General features: G+C 49.5%; 2 protein-coding genes across 10 annotated transcripts in view; one reads left to right on the top strand and one right to left on the bottom strand.

The window, feature by feature from the left end:
* Nucleotides 1-761: 761 nt before the first annotated feature.
* WFDC3 (WAP four-disulfide core domain 3) lies at nucleotides 762-13240 on the bottom strand. 9 transcript variants are annotated; one of them, XM_032838594.1, is made up of 7 exons: nucleotides 12783-12800; nucleotides 11275-11817; nucleotides 10683-10814; nucleotides 9877-10023; nucleotides 2871-3002; nucleotides 1672-1857; nucleotides 762-1091 (listed from the first exon to the last, which is right to left on the bottom strand). In XM_032838594.1, the coding sequence occupies exons 2-7, from the start codon at nucleotides 11351-11353 to the stop codon at nucleotides 1075-1077; spliced, it is 693 nt and encodes a 230-aa protein (XP_032694485.1). In that variant the 5' UTR covers nucleotides 11354-11817; nucleotides 12783-12800; the 3' UTR covers nucleotides 762-1074. The 9 variants fall into 9 exon arrangements, with proteins under 9 accessions (XP_032694485.1, XP_032694486.1, XP_032694493.1 ...); XM_032838595.1 differs by lacking the exons at nucleotides 11275-11817; nucleotides 12783-12800 and adding an exon at nucleotides 13187-13240; XM_032838602.1 differs by lacking the exons at nucleotides 11275-11817; nucleotides 12783-12800 and adding an exon at nucleotides 13026-13108 and having other exon boundaries at nucleotides 9972-10023; nucleotides 10683-10815.
* Nucleotides 13241-13306: 66 nt separating this feature from the next.
* Nucleotides 13307-19198, top strand: part of DNTTIP1 (deoxynucleotidyltransferase terminal interacting protein 1) — a 23379-nt gene continuing 17487 nt past the window's right edge. Inside the window, exons 1-3 of the mRNA XM_032838559.1 lie at nucleotides 13307-13466; nucleotides 14045-14115; nucleotides 14776-14872. Of these exons, the coding sequence (XP_032694450.1) occupies nucleotides 13362-13466; nucleotides 14045-14115; nucleotides 14776-14872 (273 nt within the window). The 5' untranslated portion in view covers nucleotides 13307-13361. The remainder of the gene's footprint in view (nucleotides 13467-14044; nucleotides 14116-14775; nucleotides 14873-19198) is intronic.

Genomic DNA, 19198 nt, shown 5'->3' with positions numbered 1-19198 from the left:
AGGAAGGAGTCTTCTCATTAGCTCTGTGGATGCCTCTCTCCACACTCCGATGTGAGAAAATTAAATTGTCTTTATTGACTAAGCCACTGTTTGGTGGGTTTTCTAATACTCAAAGCTCAACAAATTCCTTACAGACAGACTTGGGAATTATATTCATTCTTTCAGTCACTCAACAAACACTGATTGAGGGCCTTTTCTGAGGGGGTCAGGCTCTATTGGAGAAACTAGAATTCTACCACAAAGAATTTCCCCAGATGTGCCTGCAAAAGAAGGCCAACCTTCATATGTACAGGGATTCATGTTCACCAAGAGAAGACTAATTAAATTAGCTATTCTCATGGTGTCCCATTACAAAATAATGTGATAACATAAATTTCTCCAGGATATAGAACGTGATCCATTTTGTATGCATTTTTAAAATTCATTTTATCTTTTATATTCTGAGAACCTGAAGGCAACCCTTCCCTATAGCAAGGCTACCTGAAGGGAACAAACTGCTTGTCTTGGAGCCCAGGGCTGGCCCCCAGAGAAGGAGATCCAAGGTGGGACCATCCAAGAAACTATAGTAAACTAGTTTCCCACCCCAGTTCCATCCCCAACTCACATTCTCTATTAAAAGATCAGCAGGCCCAAGAAGAGCCCTGATGGTCCCACTCCTGAGGCTTGAGAGAGAGAAATCTATGGCAAATCAGCTGAGACTGACTCCCGCCCACCTCTGCCCTCACCACCGGGGCAGCACCCACTTTCAGTGTTCTCGGAAAGGATGGGTTGCCTTAAGTCCCGTAATCCTGCAGCCGTGCTCAGACTCCCTGGCTCTCTCTCCTCGTCCTGGCCCTCCAACAGCACAGGCAAGAAGGTCAGTACAGTCTTTATTGGGGAAAAGCAGTACCGCACACCATTGTCCAAGCCCACGACTCTGATTCCCGTGCTCAGGGCCACAGCAGGAACAGAAGCAGAGCAGAGAGGGCAACGAGAGCCCTCAGGAGGGTCACAGCCCTAGGACATCACCCTCTCCTGGCAGCCAGGACAAGCCCCCCTGTCATCACCAAAGCAGCTCAGGACAAATCACGACAGCTAAGGCACCAGGATCCCTGCAGAAAGAAACAGCAGCAGGTCACACTTGTGCCCTCCTGGCTCCGGCTCCCCCCGCCACCCTAGAGAAGTTGGGCATGCATGGCTCCCCGAAGCCTTGGATGGCACCATTTCCCAGACAATCCAGTCCAAACTGGCAGTGAAGATGACTCACTCAGATGTCAACCTTGTATCTCCTAGCACCAAAACAGCTCACTCTCGCCCCATCCCAACCCGGGTCCCCAAGTGTGTCACACACATTCCACCTTTATGCCTTTGCTCACCACCAGACCGCCTGTCCAGCATGTTCTCTGTGCTTTTCTCCCTTTGCCGCATCCTGCCTAGTCTTTAGGGCCCAGATCCAATCCTACTTTGGCAGAAAGACCTTCTCAAGGAGCCACACCCACTCAGAGCCTAGAAGCCCATGCTGTCTATATAAAGGTTGCCCATCTAGGGCATTGGATCTTTCTCTCCCACCAGACTCTCAAGGGCAAGAACTTTGTCTTGATCCTCTGAAGTCTCCTACCCAGGAGCTAAGCCAGTGCTGTCTACACACAGCAGTCAAGTGCACTCTTATCAATGAATCTGGCCGTGACTCACCTCTGGAAGAACCAGGGTTGAGGGTCCAGTTGGGGTTTGTGGCCAGTTCCGCTGGCAGAACGGGCGGGACACAGAAGCGGCCGCAGCCTGACTTGCAGCACTTTTCCCCGGCCTGGCAGTTCTCATCCATCATGCAGGTGACAATGCACAAGCCCACCAGAAGGTGTGGACACTCACCACCCCGCCCTGCGGGGGCAACAGAAACAGGTAGAGACAGGAGTGTCAGCGCCACTGACTCTGGATGCAACTGAGACTCGGAGGCTCCAGACGAATCCATCCCTGACTGTAGCCAGATCTTAACCAAAGTTCTGCCTGGGAAACCTGGGAGTTAGAGCCTCTGAGAATCAGTGGGGCCGTAAGAGAGCATCTGGACCAGCAGTTTTCAAATGGTCTCCCACAGAGTTCCCCGGAGGTCCCTGGGTTCGATACCTCTGTGGGTGGGGCTGCGTGGAGTGCCACGGAGCTCCCCACCCCCGCCCCCCATGGCTGGGCCTCTCAGTGTCCCTTCCTCCAGGAGGCCTCCCTCTGCCACCCCAGACAAGGTTTGGTGCCCTGCTTTGTGCTCCTCTCATCAGAATTCATTCCAGTTCTTGATCTGTCTACCTTCCCTGATGATAAGGACAAGAATCTATCTTCAGAAACTTGAACACTACCTGGGAATCTACACGTTGTCTAAAAACAATATCTGAGCCAGTGATTCTGAAGTGGAGTTCTACAGTGCCTGGTACGAAAGGAGCATTTGAAAATATGGATTCGTTTAAAAATACATATGTTGAAACAAAGAAATCAGATCAGAAATGCTCTTATCTATTGTGAATATGTTGCTAAGAATCTGGTCAGAAAACCATGACCTTGGGCAACTCCCTCGCCTTACAGATGAAGAAACTGGCTCAGGACAAGTCTGCTTCCCTGAGGTTACAGAGCCGGTCAGCAGCAGAACCAAGACGAGAAGCCACACCACCTATCTTCCAGTCTTAGGACTTTTCCTTCTAACTCACTGCCTTCCCCTAGTTCTTTCGACACCAGTGCGGGCCCCTGGGCCCCAGGAGAGGTGGGGTGGCTTTGGGCTGGGTCTAGGAGGACCGGAGGGATGAGAACTCTGACTCCTCCCAGGAAGGGAAAGACCAGAAGGCCACAGATGGCTCCCTCCCCAACCCACCCTGAAACTCACGAATCCCTTCCCCAAGAGGCCAACATACCTCCCTGAATGTCTCCACGGCAAGAGTGGCCACAGCCGGTACTGCAGCACTTATGCCCCTGGGGACAGGACTCGTCCCTGTCACACAGCTCCTCACATGGAAGGGGGTCAGCAGGACATTCACCACCAGACTCTGCCACAGAATCAAAGCATGGGACCCAGAGGTGTTCAGACCCAGTGTTCCCAGATATTTTCACTGTGACTCTTGAGTTTTATTATATTATATATATTTCATTGTGCATGTTAATCCATATGCTTGCTTAAAATATGTATTTATGAGCATATATGTATGTACTTTACAGTCTTTCTATTTCTTTTTTTTTTTTTAATGCTGGTCATCGACTACTAAAGTATTCTCAAGACTCACAATCTGGAAAACACTATAGAGATCTAACCCAGTGTGGCAAACAGACTTACGGCCAGCCCCACATTCACGGTCCCTCCCTCCTTCCCGTGGTAGACACCTATGGTGGTGGCCCCCAGGGAGCCACACCTCCCATATGGTCTCTGGGCTGGACAGTGTGTCTTGCTTTGACGAACAGGACACCAGCAAGCATGATGCAAACAGAGGCTTGATAAGCACTTGTGTGTTGGGGTTTGTCCCCTTAAAACACCCCCACCTTGGAAACCAGCCGCTATGCCATGAAGAAGCTTGAGCTCAACTCCAGAATGTGAGATGCCCCAAAGAGAGAGAGAAGCTGGATGAAGAGACGCATCCCGCCCGGTCCAGCCACCGTCAAGCTCCCCGCTGGGCTCCCAGCTGCACGCAGCTGCATGAGTGACCTAGCTTCGCCGTGTGGGCAGCAGAACGGCCCAGGTGAGCCAACCCAAACAGCCAAGGGAAAGAGGCAACTGTTGTTATTTTGAGCCACTAAGTTTGGGAAGTATTTGTTATGCAGCCGTGTACAACTGAAGCACTTGCTAATGAAACCACAGTTGTGTTTGGAGAGGCAGCGAGCCCAGCCAGCTGCAAAGCCTTGCTTCCCCAAGTTACCTTGTAACTAGGAGTGGCCACAAACTAGGACAGAAGCTGGAAAAACTTTTGCGTTCTTGACCCAGCTACTGCACCTTTCAAACTGCGCCCTGACTTCTCTTTCTTCCAGTGCAAAGACAGAGCTAACCCAGGGAGGTAGAGCCATCTTCTTTCAACCACGAGGCAAGGAGTATGACGAAGCCAAGGAAGGCAAAGAGGAAGGAAAAAAAATAAGTAACCTCATCCTCGTCGGTATCGTGGAGCCACCATCCCAGCCTTGGTCCCCACTTCAGGACTTCTTGTTATGTGAGAAAAAGGAACCCCTATTTTGTTAATTTTCTGTTGCATACAGCCAGGCACATCCACGATGTGCCCCCTTCACCACCCCTCTGAAGATAGCGACACTCAGAGAAGAGAAGGGGTTTGCCCAGAACGACAGAGTGAGTCAGTGGCAAAGCAGGACAAAACTCAGCCTCTTGGTTTGCAAGCAAGCACTCTTTCTACTACACTATCCTTTAAACACGCAGGCCCCGGGCCAGGTCCCCCAGAGCAGGCACACCCTAGGAAGCCACATCCAAACCAAACTGCCTCGCCATGACTCATTCATCTCAGTGTTTATTTCAGCTTCTTTAAGTGGAGAAAAGAAGCGACAGGCTATTAAAAGCATTGTGGAAAACCGAAGCAGGACTGGCCCAGTGCCTCCGAGTTGGGACATGTAAGTACAATTGCCTCTGGCTGGCTCTGGGAAGTCTGCCATGATGGAAAAAAGCCAGTGTTGGCCTCCCAGGAGGCTATGTGCAGCTGACAGTCAGGGTCTAATAACCCGGCATCACAGGATTTTCCTGAACAGTCCCTATTTCAAAGAATCTCTGCCATTGTCAGAACACATCAAATCTGATTTTTTATCCAGTACACATGGTCACGCTAATTGCCAGATGTGCCTCTCCACACCTCCCAACCTGCTTGACAAACACTAAAATCTATTTAACAAAGAACGAAGCCTTTCATCCCACAGTTGAGAAGGCTGGGCATAAAAAAATATATATATATCTCTGGTGGGAAAAACCTAGCAATATAACCTCTTGTGGGGTTATACAGAGCAGCACCCTTCCCAGATGTCACCATTTTGCTGAGCTTGGCCCTGAAGTGACTAATGCCAGGAGCAATTTGCTCCTCCTCATCCCCAGGACCAGGCATGGAGAAACCTCTACTCTCTTCCAGGCTAGGCTTCCTTGAGGTCCCTGGAGTTTTTTTCAAATAGTAGACACAGTGAAGGGACTCTAGGGAAACAGACTGAAGCCCTGAGGGTCAGAGCACATGCCCTTTGACCAGTACCCACCACGGCCACCACTGCATCCCCCATGAATTCCTGCCAAATAATTCCCTACTCTCTGCTCAAACACTGGAACTGATGGCCTCCAAGCCAGATTATGCCATCCTTGCAATTTTTAAGATTTCTTTATCTATTTATTTTAAAGAGAGAGGGAGAGAGAGCACAAGTGGGAGAGGCAGAGTGGAAAAGAGAGAGAGAGAATCTCAAGCAGACTCTGCGCTAAGCACAGAGCCTGATGCAGGGGTCCATCTCACAACCCTGAGACCACGACCTGAGCCAAAATCAAGAGTCAGCTGCTTAACCAACTGAGCCACTAGGGCACCCCACTTTTAACACTTTATACTCAGCTGAAATCTGGATGTCCATCAGTCCTTGTCTTATGCCCAGAAACCTTGTGAAAACATGGCTAGCACCATCATCCCAGACAGGACCCTCTGCCTCTCACTGTCTCAGGTTTCCCAAACTAGGTAAGCTCAGTTCCTCATACCACATGGTTTCCAGGCACCTCATAGTTATCTAACCAGGAATCTAACCAGGATGAGAAAGAGGAATGAGAGTCAGAATGGGAATGGTCATCCCCACCCTTCAAATATGCCCCTATCCCAAGACCCAAGCTATCACACACCAAAAAAGTGGAATAAAAACCTGACACCCAGGAAATACTCAGACATAGGCTTTACTGTTGCCCCAGCTCTAACCTTCCACTATATTTGAGGGAAGGACAGTGGTGCTGATAGAAAAGTGAAATCTCAAAACTTCTTAAGCCAAGAAGGGCCCTCTGAGCCATCATACCTCCTCCTGCAAACAGACAGCCAGACAGCCAGACATCCGGAAAAGGAGCAGGACTGGCCTGTGGTCAATGGTGGCAGAACTGGGTCCCAAATTCCCAGCTCTGACACCAGGACCGATGATGTGGTCCTTTAAGCCACATCATTGTGATTCCCTACACTCCACGAGTATTACCCAAGAACAAGAGCTGGGACTCACTCACGGGGAGACTGGGTGGCTCCCTGCTCAACAGGGAGTCTGCTTCTCCCTCTGCCTCTGCCACTCCAGTGCTCCTTCTCTCTCTAATAAATAAATAAACTTTACTTTTAAGTCTCCTAATAAAGAAATCTTTTTATTTTTTTATTTTTTTAAAGATTTTATTTATTTATTTGACAGAGAGACAGTGAGAGAGAGCATGAGAGAGGAGAAGGTGAGAGGGAGAAGCAGACTCCCCATGGAGCAGGGAGCCCGATGTGGGACTCGATCCCAGGACTCTGGGATCATGACCTGAGCCGAAGGCAGTCGCCCAACCAACTGAGCCACCCAGGCGCCCCAAGAAATCTTTTTAAAAAGTTTTTTTTAATACAGTAAAATGAAAACCAGACTGGGCCTCACTTCCCTGCTTTTACAAGCCCCGCAAAGGCTTCCCAGTGTGTTTAGAACAAAGCCTTAGACAGAAGCCCTGGAGACTAACCCGAAATCTGGAACTCTCCCTAAGTGGAGCCACCTTCCTTCTCTTTCCCTTTCCTCCAACCCCACTGACCTCCTTTCACTTCCTTGAAGCAGTAAGCTCTTCCCTACCCCCAGCCTTGGCTGGTGCAGCCCCTGCTCATCCTCCAGGTTGAAAGGACACCTCCTAGCCTCTGCCTTTGGCTCGGGTCATGATCTCGGGGTGCTGGGATCGAGCCCCACGTTGGGCTCTCTGCTCGTTGGGGAGCCTGCTTCCTTTCCTCTCTCTCTGCCTGCCTCTCTGCCTACTTGTGATCTCTGTCTGTCAAGAATAAATAGAATCTTTAAAAAAAAAAATGAAAGAAAGAAAGAAAGAAAGGACACCTCCTCTCCAGCTTGCTTTCATCTCCCTTTGCAGCCCTCATCCCAGTTGGTGCCCAGTATTTTTAACCACAGCGTCCTTGCTCACCACGGGACACATATGCCAGCCAGGCAGAGGCTCGATAGGTAGTGAGCGAGGGAGAAAGTGGGGGAGTGGACAGACAGGTCAGACTTGGGATGGTGGGGAGGGAATCTGAACAGAGAGGTGCTGGGCATCACGGCACAAACTGCTAAACGTTATTTGGCAGGTTTTCTAAAGGCTTTTTAAATACAATTCTCGGGACGCCTGGATGGCTCAGTCATTGAGCCTCTACCTTCAGCTCGGGTCGTGATCCCGGGGTCGTGGGATTGAGCCCCACATCGGGCTCCCTGCTCGGCGGGAAGCCTGCTTCTCCCTCTCCTGCTCCCCCTGCACGTGTTTCCTCTCTTGCTGTCTCTCTGTCATAGAAATACATAGAATCTTTTAAAATAATAAATAAATAAATAAATAAATAAATAAATAAATAAATTCTTCCAAAGTGTATGATATAGACCCCCAGTGTGATGGGTTTAGGAGATGGGGGCTTTGGGAGGTGACGAGGTCATGAGAGGGGAGCCCCCATGAAGGGGACGCTGCCCGCACCACACCCATCCACTGTGTGAGCTCCCGGGGAAGACATGGCAGTCTGTGAACCAGGAAGCTGGCTTTCCCCAGACACTGAATATGCTGGCATCTTAACCTTGGACTTCTCAGCCTCTAGAATTTAAGACATAAATTTCTTTTATCTATAAGCCTCCCAGTCCATGGTATCCTGTTCTAGCTGCCCAAAGGACATTATCACTCTTTGAGGTAAGTACACTCATCTCCACTTTACAGAGACAAAGGCCAGGACCAGAGAGGCCACACAGCAATCAGAGAAGCCACGGCTCACATCATACTCAGACCAGAGCTGCCTCACGGGGCAGGTGCCAGTGTCTGCCCCAAGCCCTAGGGCGGCCTGACCGTCCCACCACCTTACCAAGCCGACCAGCACTGGCTCTGGTAAAACTCTGGCCATGTCAGAGCTGAGGGAGAGCAGGAACTGTTCAGAGCCCAAGACGGGCAGCCTCCTGTGACGCCAAATGTAGTAACCAGTCCCACTGAGCAGTCCAGCCCAGCCCCGGAGCCCTAGGGAAGTCATTGCCTACTAAGAGTGCAGCCAGTTCCACCTCCCGCTAGACGAGGACCCGCACTCAGCCAGTAAGTACGCTCCGGGAAATCTGCAGGGAGGTCACCGTTGCAGGCTGCCTGGCTCCAAGGGAGGAGGCAGCCCTGTCTGGCCTGGCCAGGGCTCAGAGCTGCTCACAAAGGGCCTGGCCTGGGTGCCAGCCTGTCCCTCAGCCCCTGTCACTCGGCCATCAGCTTCAAACACTGGAAGACTGTGCTGGGCCCTGCAGGCTGGCGGTGAGCGACTGGCCTGACACAGGTTCCCAGGCTCTTGTTCCAAAACTGGGCCAAAAGAGTCCTGGCAAGGAAGACAACCCTCCATTCTCTCTTATGGCCAGGGTGCCCAAGCGAGCTGCCAAAGCCAGACAGAGACAGCCCCACGGGGTCCAGGGAAGGGGCTGCTACCTGGTGAGGTTTGGCTGGGAGGAAAGAGGCGGTCACATGCTGTGGAGTTCCAGGGTCTCCAAGAGGAAGAGGTCCAGGGAGGAGAAAGCAATCCTGGTTCTTGATAAAAGGGGCTGGTTAGCAACTGCACTCCTGAGGAAGCCCAACTTAGCAGGCAACAGGAAGGAAGCCAATGTGCACTGAGGGCTAAATACTTCACGTACTTTGAACCTTTACAACAACCTCCAAGGCTTATTCTTTCCATTTGACAGAGAAGGGAAATGTGGCCCAGGGAAGCAGAAGACACTTGACCAGGGACCTGCTAGCCGGTAACTGGGGAGCCTCAGGCTTGAACCTAGCTCTCTGATGACCAAAATATAAGTTTTTCTACTGGAATAACTGCCACATGCACTCACAGAGAATGGTTCCAGTTTCTTTAGGAAACATAATGGAAGGTGTGATGTAAGACCCCATTTAATGCAGTGAAGAAAAAATAAAACTTAAGCATTAACTTCTCAAGAAGTATTTTAAAACTATAAAACACCCAGAAATACATCAAACACATCTGGACAATGGGAAGACATAAAGATTCAACATAAAAATGTCCGTTGTGCCTAAGTTAATTTTTTAAAGATTTTATTAATTTGAGAGAGAAAGAGTGAGAGAGCGAGCAAGAGCAGGGCAAGGGGCAGAGGGAGAGGGAGAAGCAGACTCCCTGCTGAGCAGGGATCCCAACATGGGGCTCGATCTCAGGACCCCAAGATCATGACCTGAGCTAAAGGCAACGCTTAACCCACTGAGCCACACAGGTGCCCCCCTGAAATTAATTTATATATCTAACGTCTCTCTAAAAAAAGCAGCCTCCATATTTTCAGGGAGGGGGGTAGTGCGAAACAATATCATAATAAAATTTATTTGGAAGCACAAACAAGCAAAATTAACCATAAAAATCTGGAAACGACAGGGACATGAGAAGGAACAAGCCACGGAGAGACACTGTCAATTTCTAATACTTTTTGGAGGCCTCTCAGGAGCCAGGGGAGGAGGCAAGCACAAGAGCAGAAAGTTCCGCAAGCCACAGATCTCCCTGCTGGCAGCCTCCTCTGCCTGCCTGGATCCCATGCCACAGATCATCCTGGCTGGGGTACCTTTTGTCTGTGGTTTGTTTGTTTGTTTTTAAGGTTCTCAGAATTTGGCAGGCAATTATCGTGGCTCAAAATAAGGAAAAACCAGGAATAGTATGGTGTGGGCTTATTTGAGAAAGGAGACAGCAGGCCAGTGAGCCCGGGAACGCCCGGGGCAATATTTCTTACCCAGCTTGGGTTTAGTGACTGGGACCACACAGCGCTTGTTGCAGCCAAACGTGCAGCATTTCTCTGTACCCGGACAAGTCTCATCAGTGACGCACCTTTGGAAGCAGGATTGTTTCCGAACAGCCCTGGGACAATCTCCTTTCCTCCCTGTAGGGAAAAAGGGAGACAGCCACACACACAAAAAAGAGAGAGAGAGACAGAGAGATAGTAGTGCCCGGTGGCTCCCACAGGTTTAGCAAAAGGGAAAATCAAAGAAAGGAAGGAAGCCCTGAGCTTCTTTAGGACACTCAACCCTGGTGCTAAAGCAAAGACAGTAACAATGATGAGAGCACATATTTACTGAGTTCGCCTTGTGCCAGGAACCTCTCATTTGATCCTCATAACAATCCCAAGAGGTACAAACCATTATCCCCATTTTACAGTTGAGGAAATCGTGGCTTAAAAGCTTAACGCTTACAAAGAGTGGGTTATGGCTTATTTGCAGCAAGAAAAGTCTCCTTGGCTTGAGATCTACTCTTGTGATCACTACCTCTAACAGGCTTCCCCTCACAGTTTGGCCCCCCAGCCTTCACGAGAGCCCTGAGTGCAAATAAAAGGCAGAGATCATCAGTGTGTCGTCTTTTCTGACAGAGGACAAAGAACTGGGGGTTGCATGATTAAAGAAGAAACCCCCAAACCGGGGAGAGATGCTGCAGACAAGCTCCATTTCCAGAGCACATCTAGGAGGCAGGAGCCTCTCTGGGTCTTTCTAGCTCAGAGGCAACGTCAGAGAGCACACCTGGATTGTGCCCCTCCAGCCAACATACCTTCTGGAAGGCCTCCTCGGCAGACACGACCGCAACCGGTGCTGCAGCACTTTTGCCCGGCAGGACACGACTCATCCCCCTGGCACAGCTCTCTGCACGGGTGCTTATCAGGAGGGCATTCTCCTGCTTTCACTGCAAAACACGTCCCACGAGGTCGAGGTGACCCGCTAAGCCTCAAGAAATGGGGAATGGAAGCCGAGCACTTCAAGGCTCTTCAGCCTCTGCCAACATTCCTATCCAAGATAGCTCTGCCAATGCTGTCCCCTCCCCTCACACAACCCCTGACACTTGCCCACCACTACTGAACATCGGGCCACTTTGCAGGTGTGATCCTGTTCACATTTAAGGAGCTCTAGGCAAAAGCCAGAACCTCTACTAAGCCAGACTGGAAGGCCCACCTCCTAGTCCAGAGAGGGTAGAGAAAGCCAGGAAGACCTATTCCGGCTGTCCTGAGAATCCATGCATCCTGTCCTGTCCTACAGAGATGACCATCTCCACAAATGAGGACTCTCACTCCAGGAAGAGGCAGGGGAGGTCTTCTTCTTGGTCACTCTCTGTTACTGTTGGTCAGGGACCCCAAACAATAGCTCACCATGCTCTCCTGCAGCCACCCAGGATGTCAGGGACCCAAGAGCAAGAAGGACCTTCAGGAGGAAGAGGCAGCTCAGCATGATGATGGCGCCAAGAGTTGAGATGAGCGCTCAGTCCAGGCGGGAGGTGTACACCTTGCCCAGGGCAGCCACCAAGGGATGGGCAAGACTAGGAGACTGCCCTAAACCCAGCCCCAAAGTCTTCCCTTTCGCAATATTCCCCCAAGGATGTGTTCTCCTGACAAGAAGAAAAGTGACTGGTTGCTGGTATGTGGGAAAATTCCTGGCACTCCCAAAGGCACATGTGATGACGGTGATCAAAGTCTGTAATGGAACATATGCAACACCCGTAGACAATGAAGAAGAACCTGATGGGTATTTGGGGGAAATGAGGGATGGCCACTGGATACAGGATCAAAGGGAGCCCTAAAGGGCTTTGGAAGGACACAGCTGCAGCCAAAGTGATGGAGGGAAAGACCAGAGATGCAACTTAATAATAACCAAAGCTAATAAAATGCAGTGTGGCTCCTGTTCATCCTAGCAACCTAGAAAACAGAGAATGGAGCAGACTACTTAGAAACCATGAAAAAAAAAAAACTACAGTAAAGCCATATTTCAGTTTGTTCAGAATGAATACAAATGCACCAACACCTGCATCTTCGTCTGTCTAGCCCATACAGGTCATTTTTGGATTGTGTGAAGGCTAGTTCACAGAACCCAAAAGAAGTTGCTAGGACTCAAGTAGTCTGGACCATCTATACTCCCTTTCTTCATCTCCTCTTCCTCTATTTCGTTTGACTTATCTGTCCTGCTTATAACTTTGGTCAGACATGATATTCAATGGTATCCACTGGGACTGTTTAGCCCGTAAGATTCAAGAGCAGATGAAATTCAAGGCTTAAAGTAAAAATATCCTTAATAGAGCCAAAGAGTTTGGTGCTGAAGAGTTGCCTTATTGTTTTAAGGCTGATATTGGAGCATGGATATATTTAACACTTGTTGACTTACCAACAATTCGATGAACATGTGTTTTATATGTATTGTTTTAGTCCTCACAATAACCTTGCAGAGGTAATAAAACTGGTTCAGAGGGATTGAGAAAGAATACCCAAGGTCATAAAGCTAGTAAGTGGTGGTTACTGGAATTTAATAATAGTAACGACGATAGCATTGCTTGAGGGTTTACTTGCACCACAATTCTAAGTGCTTTATATGAATTAACTCACTTAATCCTCACTGCAACCCTATGAATTAAGTACTATTATCCCCGCTCTACAGATGGGGAAACTGAGGCACAGAAACATACGTCACACAGTTAAGAGGTGGTAGACCTAAGGCAGGCACCCCAATTCCATAGTCAGTGTTCTTAATCACCATATCATCCTGGATTTGAAGTCAGATCTTTCTACATGAAAAACTTGTACTTTTTACTACCCCATATTGTGACCTGGTAAAAGTAACTTTCTCTACTACCCATAAATCGATCCAGTTCTATTCACGAACATCTCACCTCTAAGCCAGAGCTAAGGGGAGCTCTGAGGAACTCCAGACGCCTCCCCTGCGTCCCCTGCCCAGAATCACCAGTCTGGAGAGAGCAGCCCAGCTCCCTAGGGCTTGGGGAGTCCACCCAGCCTTCATTATGATGCTTTCAGATAAAATAGGCAGCCCCTGGGGCCTAGCCCTAGAAGGACCCTGTGGGCCAGACCCCCTTTTGGGGTTGGGTTTTGGGTCCCCGCACTAGACCGACTCTATGGCTTTCAAAGACTGAACTGCAGGCGCCGCTGTGCTCGCCGCCTCCTCCTGCCTCGCACTTCACCAGCCTGCGCCCAGAAGAAAGATCCCCGGGACCAAACACCCACAGTCTGCACCCGAGGCGCGGGCCCGCCCTAGCAAAGCCCCCTCCACCGCGCTCACTGCGCGGTTGGGAGTCCGGGACCCCAGCGAGACGCGGCCTTGCGGTTCCCATGGAAACCCAGCAGCTCGTCTCGGCGCGCTTCCGGGTCGGCGCGCGGCGCGTTCCAATGACGTCACGGGGCCACTTTCCGGCCGGTGGCAGAGTCGGACTGAAGTTGTGGGGGCTGGGGGAGCCATGGGGGCTACTGGCGACGCCGAGCAGCCGCGGGGACCCGGCGGGGCAGAGCGGGGCGGCCCCGAGCTAGGCGACGCGGGCGCAGCGGGGCAGCTGGTTCTCACGGTGAGGACGCCCCCGGGGAGGCCGGGGCTGGGCCTGGGCTCGGGCCGGCTGGGCCTCGGGCTCCCGGGACCCTGGCCCGCGGGCAAGAGAACGCGGCGGCTGGTGCTGCCCAGGGGGTTGGCGTTTTCTCAGTCCGACGACCTGGATTCAAATTCTGGTGCCGCCCTCCCAGCTAGGTGACGTGAGCCAGTCCTGTCAACCCCTGAGCTCCAGTTTCCTCTTCTGTAAAATGGAGATGATTAGTGCCGCCTCATAAAGTTGTTACGGGGTTGGGGTGTAAATGCGAAGAAAGCGCCCAGCACACCGGCTGCCCCAGAGTAGTCCCTCGGTAAACAATGGTTCCCTTCCTCCTGCCGTCCCAGAAAAGGTGGGTTTGGGACTTTGGAGGCAGGAAACCTTTCCGGAGTTCCTCCGCCCCGCAGGGCCTTTCAGCCGCCGCCCTCCCTCCTACCCCAGGGTGGAAGAAGCGCTGAAATTCCCTGAGAAACAGGGGTGTCTAAGTTTAATTTCATACTCACCTTCCACCTCTACTCCAGTGTCACGGGCCTCAGTGACCTCTGTTCCCTTGGTCCCCGCAGAATCCTTGGAACATAATGATAAAGCACCGGCAGGTGCAGCGAAGGGGCCGCCGCTCACAGATGACAACAAGGTAAGGCTGGTCCTGGGTATTCACCTTCCAGCACCCTTGGGGTCCCCACTGCACAGAGCTGGAAAGAGCTCATCAGCCTTTAGAAAGAACACTGGACTAGGAAAGAGGAGACTCAGCTTCTGTAACTCTGTGTTGATCTTGGTTGAATCATTGCCCCCTCTGAATTCAGGTACAAAATGGGGAATCATGGATTCAGCAGTGCCTGAGATCCCTAACATTCAGTCGGCTCTGTGGTCGAGGGCTGTAAAAAGGCAGAATAGCAAACAGTAGGATTTGGGGGTTTTCTGTTTTGTTGTTATGCAAACAGTAATATTTATGTCAGAGAAGGGAGAGAGCACAAGATGGACCTTGGGATGCTGATTGTATTTCTTGACAGGTCGTGATTAAGTGGATGTTGTCTACAACTACTCGTTAAAGTGTATAGACTTTGTATCTCATAAAACGCTTTAAAAAATAAAACTCATTTCATAGGGTTATTATGGAAATGGAATAAAAAAACCATGTCCGTATAGTTTGCACAGAACCTGGGCATGTAGCTTGTTTTCAGGTGAAGCTATCTATTATTGTCGTTAAAGGAGCCTGTGTCAGTAATTGGTTGGGCAGACTAAGAAAGATATGTCTGGGACATGACACCTGACTGTGTCTCCCTCCTGAATGCAGTTTCACAGATCCTGCCATCTCCATGGACCTCCTCCGTGCTGTCCTGCAGCCTAGCATCAATGAGGAGATCCAGACTGTCTTCAACAAGTACATGAAGGTGAGAGGGACAAAGAGGCATGGCCAAGCCTTTCCTACATCACATTCCCCTAGATCTCTCTGCTACACACAGATGTGTAAAGTCTTCCAGTTCTGAACCCCTGAGAACTTTTACCCCTTTCTTTGGGGGTAACTTGAATACCTCTTCTGCCAAGCTATTTTGAGGATAAAATAAGTGTAATGTGCTCAGCACCATGCTTCAAACAAGTGTTTTTGTTTGTTTGTTTGTTGAAGATTTTATTTATTTATTTGACAGAGAGATCACAAGTAGGCAGAGAAGCAGGCAGAGAGAGAGGGGCAAGCAGGCTCCCTGCAGAACAGAGAGCCCAATGCGGGACTCGATGCCAGGACCCTGGGATCATGACCTGAGCCGAAAGCTGAGGCTTTACCCACTGAGCCACCCAGGTGCCCCCAAACAAGTGTTTTTATTATTTGTGTAACAGTATCAACGTTATTATTATTTAAAATTCCTTTCTAAGCCTCTAAATAAACTTCTGCATGACTCTGATTGTCCCATAGATGCTTCAAGCAGCATATTCAGAACTGACCTTTTTCTTCCTAAACCTCTTCTTCTTGTGTTTATTCATTCAAGAAGTATTCACTGAGCTTCCACCGTAATACAGGCACAGTTCAAGGCACTGAGGATGTAGCAGAGAACAAAATGAACAGTGTCCCTGCCCTCTTTAAGCAGATATGTACTACATTAGGGAATGCCTCAGAGAAGGGGGAGAGAGTGACCAGTGGGAAATAGTAAGGCCGTTTTCATAGACTGTGCCCCGGAAGGCTACATGTGAGCAGAGACCTGAATAAGGGAAGGGAAAAACAAGACACGTCAGGGAAAAGCAGTCCAGGCAGAGGGAACGAGGGCAAATGCCCTAAGGCAGCAGTATGCTTAGCACATTCAAAGCAACAAAGTCTCCAATGTGGCTAGAGCCAGCTGAGCCAGAAGGAGGGTAATAGGAGAGGTAATCAGAGGGGAAAGAGGGGCCCAGTTCATGGAGAACCTTTGAGGCCATGGTAAGGATGTTGGCGTTTACGCTGAGTAAAATAGAGGCTCTTGGAGAGTTTTGTGCAGAGTATTTGATGTGAACATTTTTAAAGGGTCACCCTGACTGATGTGCAGAGAATCACCTACAGGAGGAGGCTTGAGATGATGGTGGCTTGAGTGTTAGCAGTAAAGGTGTTGGGAAGGTGAGATTCCACGTGTGTTTTAGATGTAGCAACAAGCTTTGCTGATGATTCAGATGTGCGGGTAAAAGAACCGGAGAAGTGAATGCATATTATCTGCCCTGGGCAACTATAAACACAGCATTGCCACTGGCTTGATATGAGGAAGACAGGAACGAGCAGGGGGAATCAGGAGCTCATTCTGGGACATGTGATGTTTGAATGGGACTACCATTCATTTAGAAGCCGGAAACCAGGGACTCTGCCTTTCCTTCATCTCCCCTGTCCAGCCACAGTCCTGTACATTGCACTTCACAATCTGTCGTGCCCTTCTTCTTCCTCACCTCCGCCTTGGTTCAGGCCTTCATTTTCTCTTACCCAGGCCCCTCCTGTGACCCCTACTGCTGCTCTTCTTCCCCGCTTTCATCCCACCCTCCCTGCAGATGCCAGTGACCTCAAAGGTGTAAATCTAAGGCTGTCACTCCCCTATTTAAAATCCCACAGCAGGGGCGCCTGGGTGGCTCAGTGGGTTAAAGCCTCTGCCTTCCACTCAGGTCATGATCCCAGGGTCCTGGGATCAAGCCCCACATCGGGCTCTCTGCTCAGTGGGGAGCCTGCTCCCCCTCCCCTCTCTGCCTGCCTCTCTGCCTACTTGTGATCTCTCTCTCTGTCAAATAAATAAATAAAACCTTTAAAAATAAAATAAAATCCCACAGCAGTCTCCTGGGTGGCTCATTCAGTTAGGTGTCTGACTTCAGCTCAGGGCATGATCTCGGGGTCCAGGGATCAAGCCCTGTGTCAGGCTCCCTCCTCAGTGGGGAGTCTGCTCTTCCCTCTGCCCTTCCCACCACTCCTACATGCAGCACTCCCTCTCTCTCTCAAATAAGTGAATAAAGTCTTTAAAAAAAAAAAAGAAAGGAAAACATATTCTTTCCTCAAGAAAATTTCTCTCTAGGGGCACCTGGGTGGCTCTGTGGGTTAAGCCTCTGCCTTCAGCTCGGGTCATGGTCCCGAGGTCCTGGGATCGAGCCCCACATCGGGCTCTCTACTCATCAGGGAGTCTGCTTCCCCCTCTGTCTCTCTCTGCCTGCCTCTCTGTGTACTTGTGATCTCTCTCTCTGTCAAATAAATAAATAAAATCTTTAAAAAAAAAAAAAAAGAAAAGAAAGAAAAGAAAAGAAAATTTCTCTCTAAACGCTTTTACAATTTTGTATTTATCCCAGCAGCATTTTCGAATGCCTTATGCCGGACCAGATTTCATTCTTAGGTCGAGAGTCCACTTACTGTCACCCCTGTGTATTCATCACACTGCCCACTTCTCAGGCTGGTTGTAAAGAATCCAGATTGTTTGGGCTCCTGGATGGCTCAGTGGGTTAGGCCTCTGCCTTCGGCCCGGGTTGTGATCCCAGGGCCCTGGGATCGAGTCCCACGTCGGGCTCTCTGCTCGGGGGGAGCCTGCTTCCTCCTCTCTCTTTGTCTGACTCTCTGCCTGCTTCTGCCTACTTGTGATCTCTATCTGTCAAATAAATAAATAAATAATCTTTAAAAAAAAAAAAAAAGAATCCAGATTGTTTTAGCTAGCTTTCACTTAGCCAGTAATCAACACTGAACACCAGTATTCATCTCCAGTTCTTAGGGATTTTTTTTTTTAAGATTTTATTGATTTATTTGAGAGAGAGATCATGACAGGGAGGAGGGACAGAGGGACAAGGAGAAGCAGACTCCCCACTGAGCAGGGAGCCCCACAAAGGACTCAATCCCAGGAACCTGAGATCATGACCTGAGCGGAAGGCAGACGCTTAACCAACTGAGCCACTCAGGTACCCTAAGGTTTTGTTTTAAAGTGAAACTCATCTGACTATTCATTTAATTTTGCCTGAAGAATTTTCCTCTTCACCTCATCAGACTTCTAATCCACACCTTCTCGTACTTCTCCTTAGCTGAACATTAACAATATCAGGCATTCGGCCTTGTCAAATATAAAATGAAAGAACATCCCCTTGGGGAGTGCCTGGCCGGCTTACTCAGTACAGCATGCAACTCTTTTTTCTTTTCTTTCCTTTTGTTTTTGGGGGTTTTTTTGTTGTTGTTGTTGTTTTTGGTTTTTTTTTTAGATTCATTTATTTATTTGAGAGAGAGAAAATGCAAGTGGGGAGAGAGGTAGAGGGAAAGAGAGAAGTAGACTCCCCACTGAGGGGGAACCCGATGTGGGACTCGATCTCACAACCTGAGATCATGACCTGAGCTGAAATCAAGTGTCAGGCACTTAACCAGCTAAGCTACCCGCAACTCTTAATCTCAGTGTCATGAGTTTAAGCCCCAGGTTGTGGGGGAGGGGGCGCCATGGAGCCTACTCAAAATTTAAAAGAAGAAAGAAAGGAAGAGAGAAAAAGAGAAGGAAAGAAGGAAGGAGGAGAGGAGATGAGAAAAGAAAGTACATCCTCATAGTTGTCTCCTACAGTATACAGGTACCAGAATTTTTCTGTATGACATTGTCTTCTGGAGACACAACTTGGATTCTTATGAATGTGTTCCTGGTGCCTCCATTTGGGACCTTTCCCTCAGTGTTTTCAGGCTCTGACTCTCCCTCTTCCACAGTGAAAGAAACTTCTGCCTTCCCCTTCCCCAGCTGATTGGGACTGCGGGTGTCCTGGGGCCCTGATCAGGTCTCATGCTACCCATTCCACACCTTTCTTTCGGCTTGGGCAAGGTCAGAATTCAGTGAGGACCTTCTACTCTCAGGATCTTTTCTGGCCTGCCCTGGGCTGTTCACTGCAGGCACTGGCATTCTTTCTTCCTTCCACAGAAGTAACGCAGGTATGTTATAAAAATTGAGATACTATAGATAAGCAAAAAAAAGAAAGAAATCATCCATAATGTCACTGTTACTTTAATATATATCCTTGCAGGGGCACCTGGTAGCTCAGTGGGTTAAAGCCTCTGCCTTCAGCTCAGGTCATGATCCCAGGGTCCTGGGATCAAGCCCCTCGAGCCCCGCATCGGGCTCTCTGCTCGGCGGGGAGCCTGCGTCCCTTCCTCTCTCTCTGCCTGCCTCTCTGCCCGCTTGTGATCTCTGTCTGTCAAATAAATAAATAAAATCTTTAAAAAATATATGTGTGTGTGTGTGTGTGTGTATACGTATATATATATATATATATAT

This window comes from Lontra canadensis, unplaced genomic scaffold (assembly GCF_010015895.1).
Source record: "Lontra canadensis isolate GAN:19392208 unplaced genomic scaffold, GSC_riverotter_1.0 scaffold105, whole genome shotgun sequence".
Taxonomy (NCBI): Eukaryota; Metazoa; Chordata; class Mammalia; order Carnivora; family Mustelidae; genus Lontra; species Lontra canadensis.
This window is presented reverse-complemented; position numbering and strand designations above follow the sequence as displayed.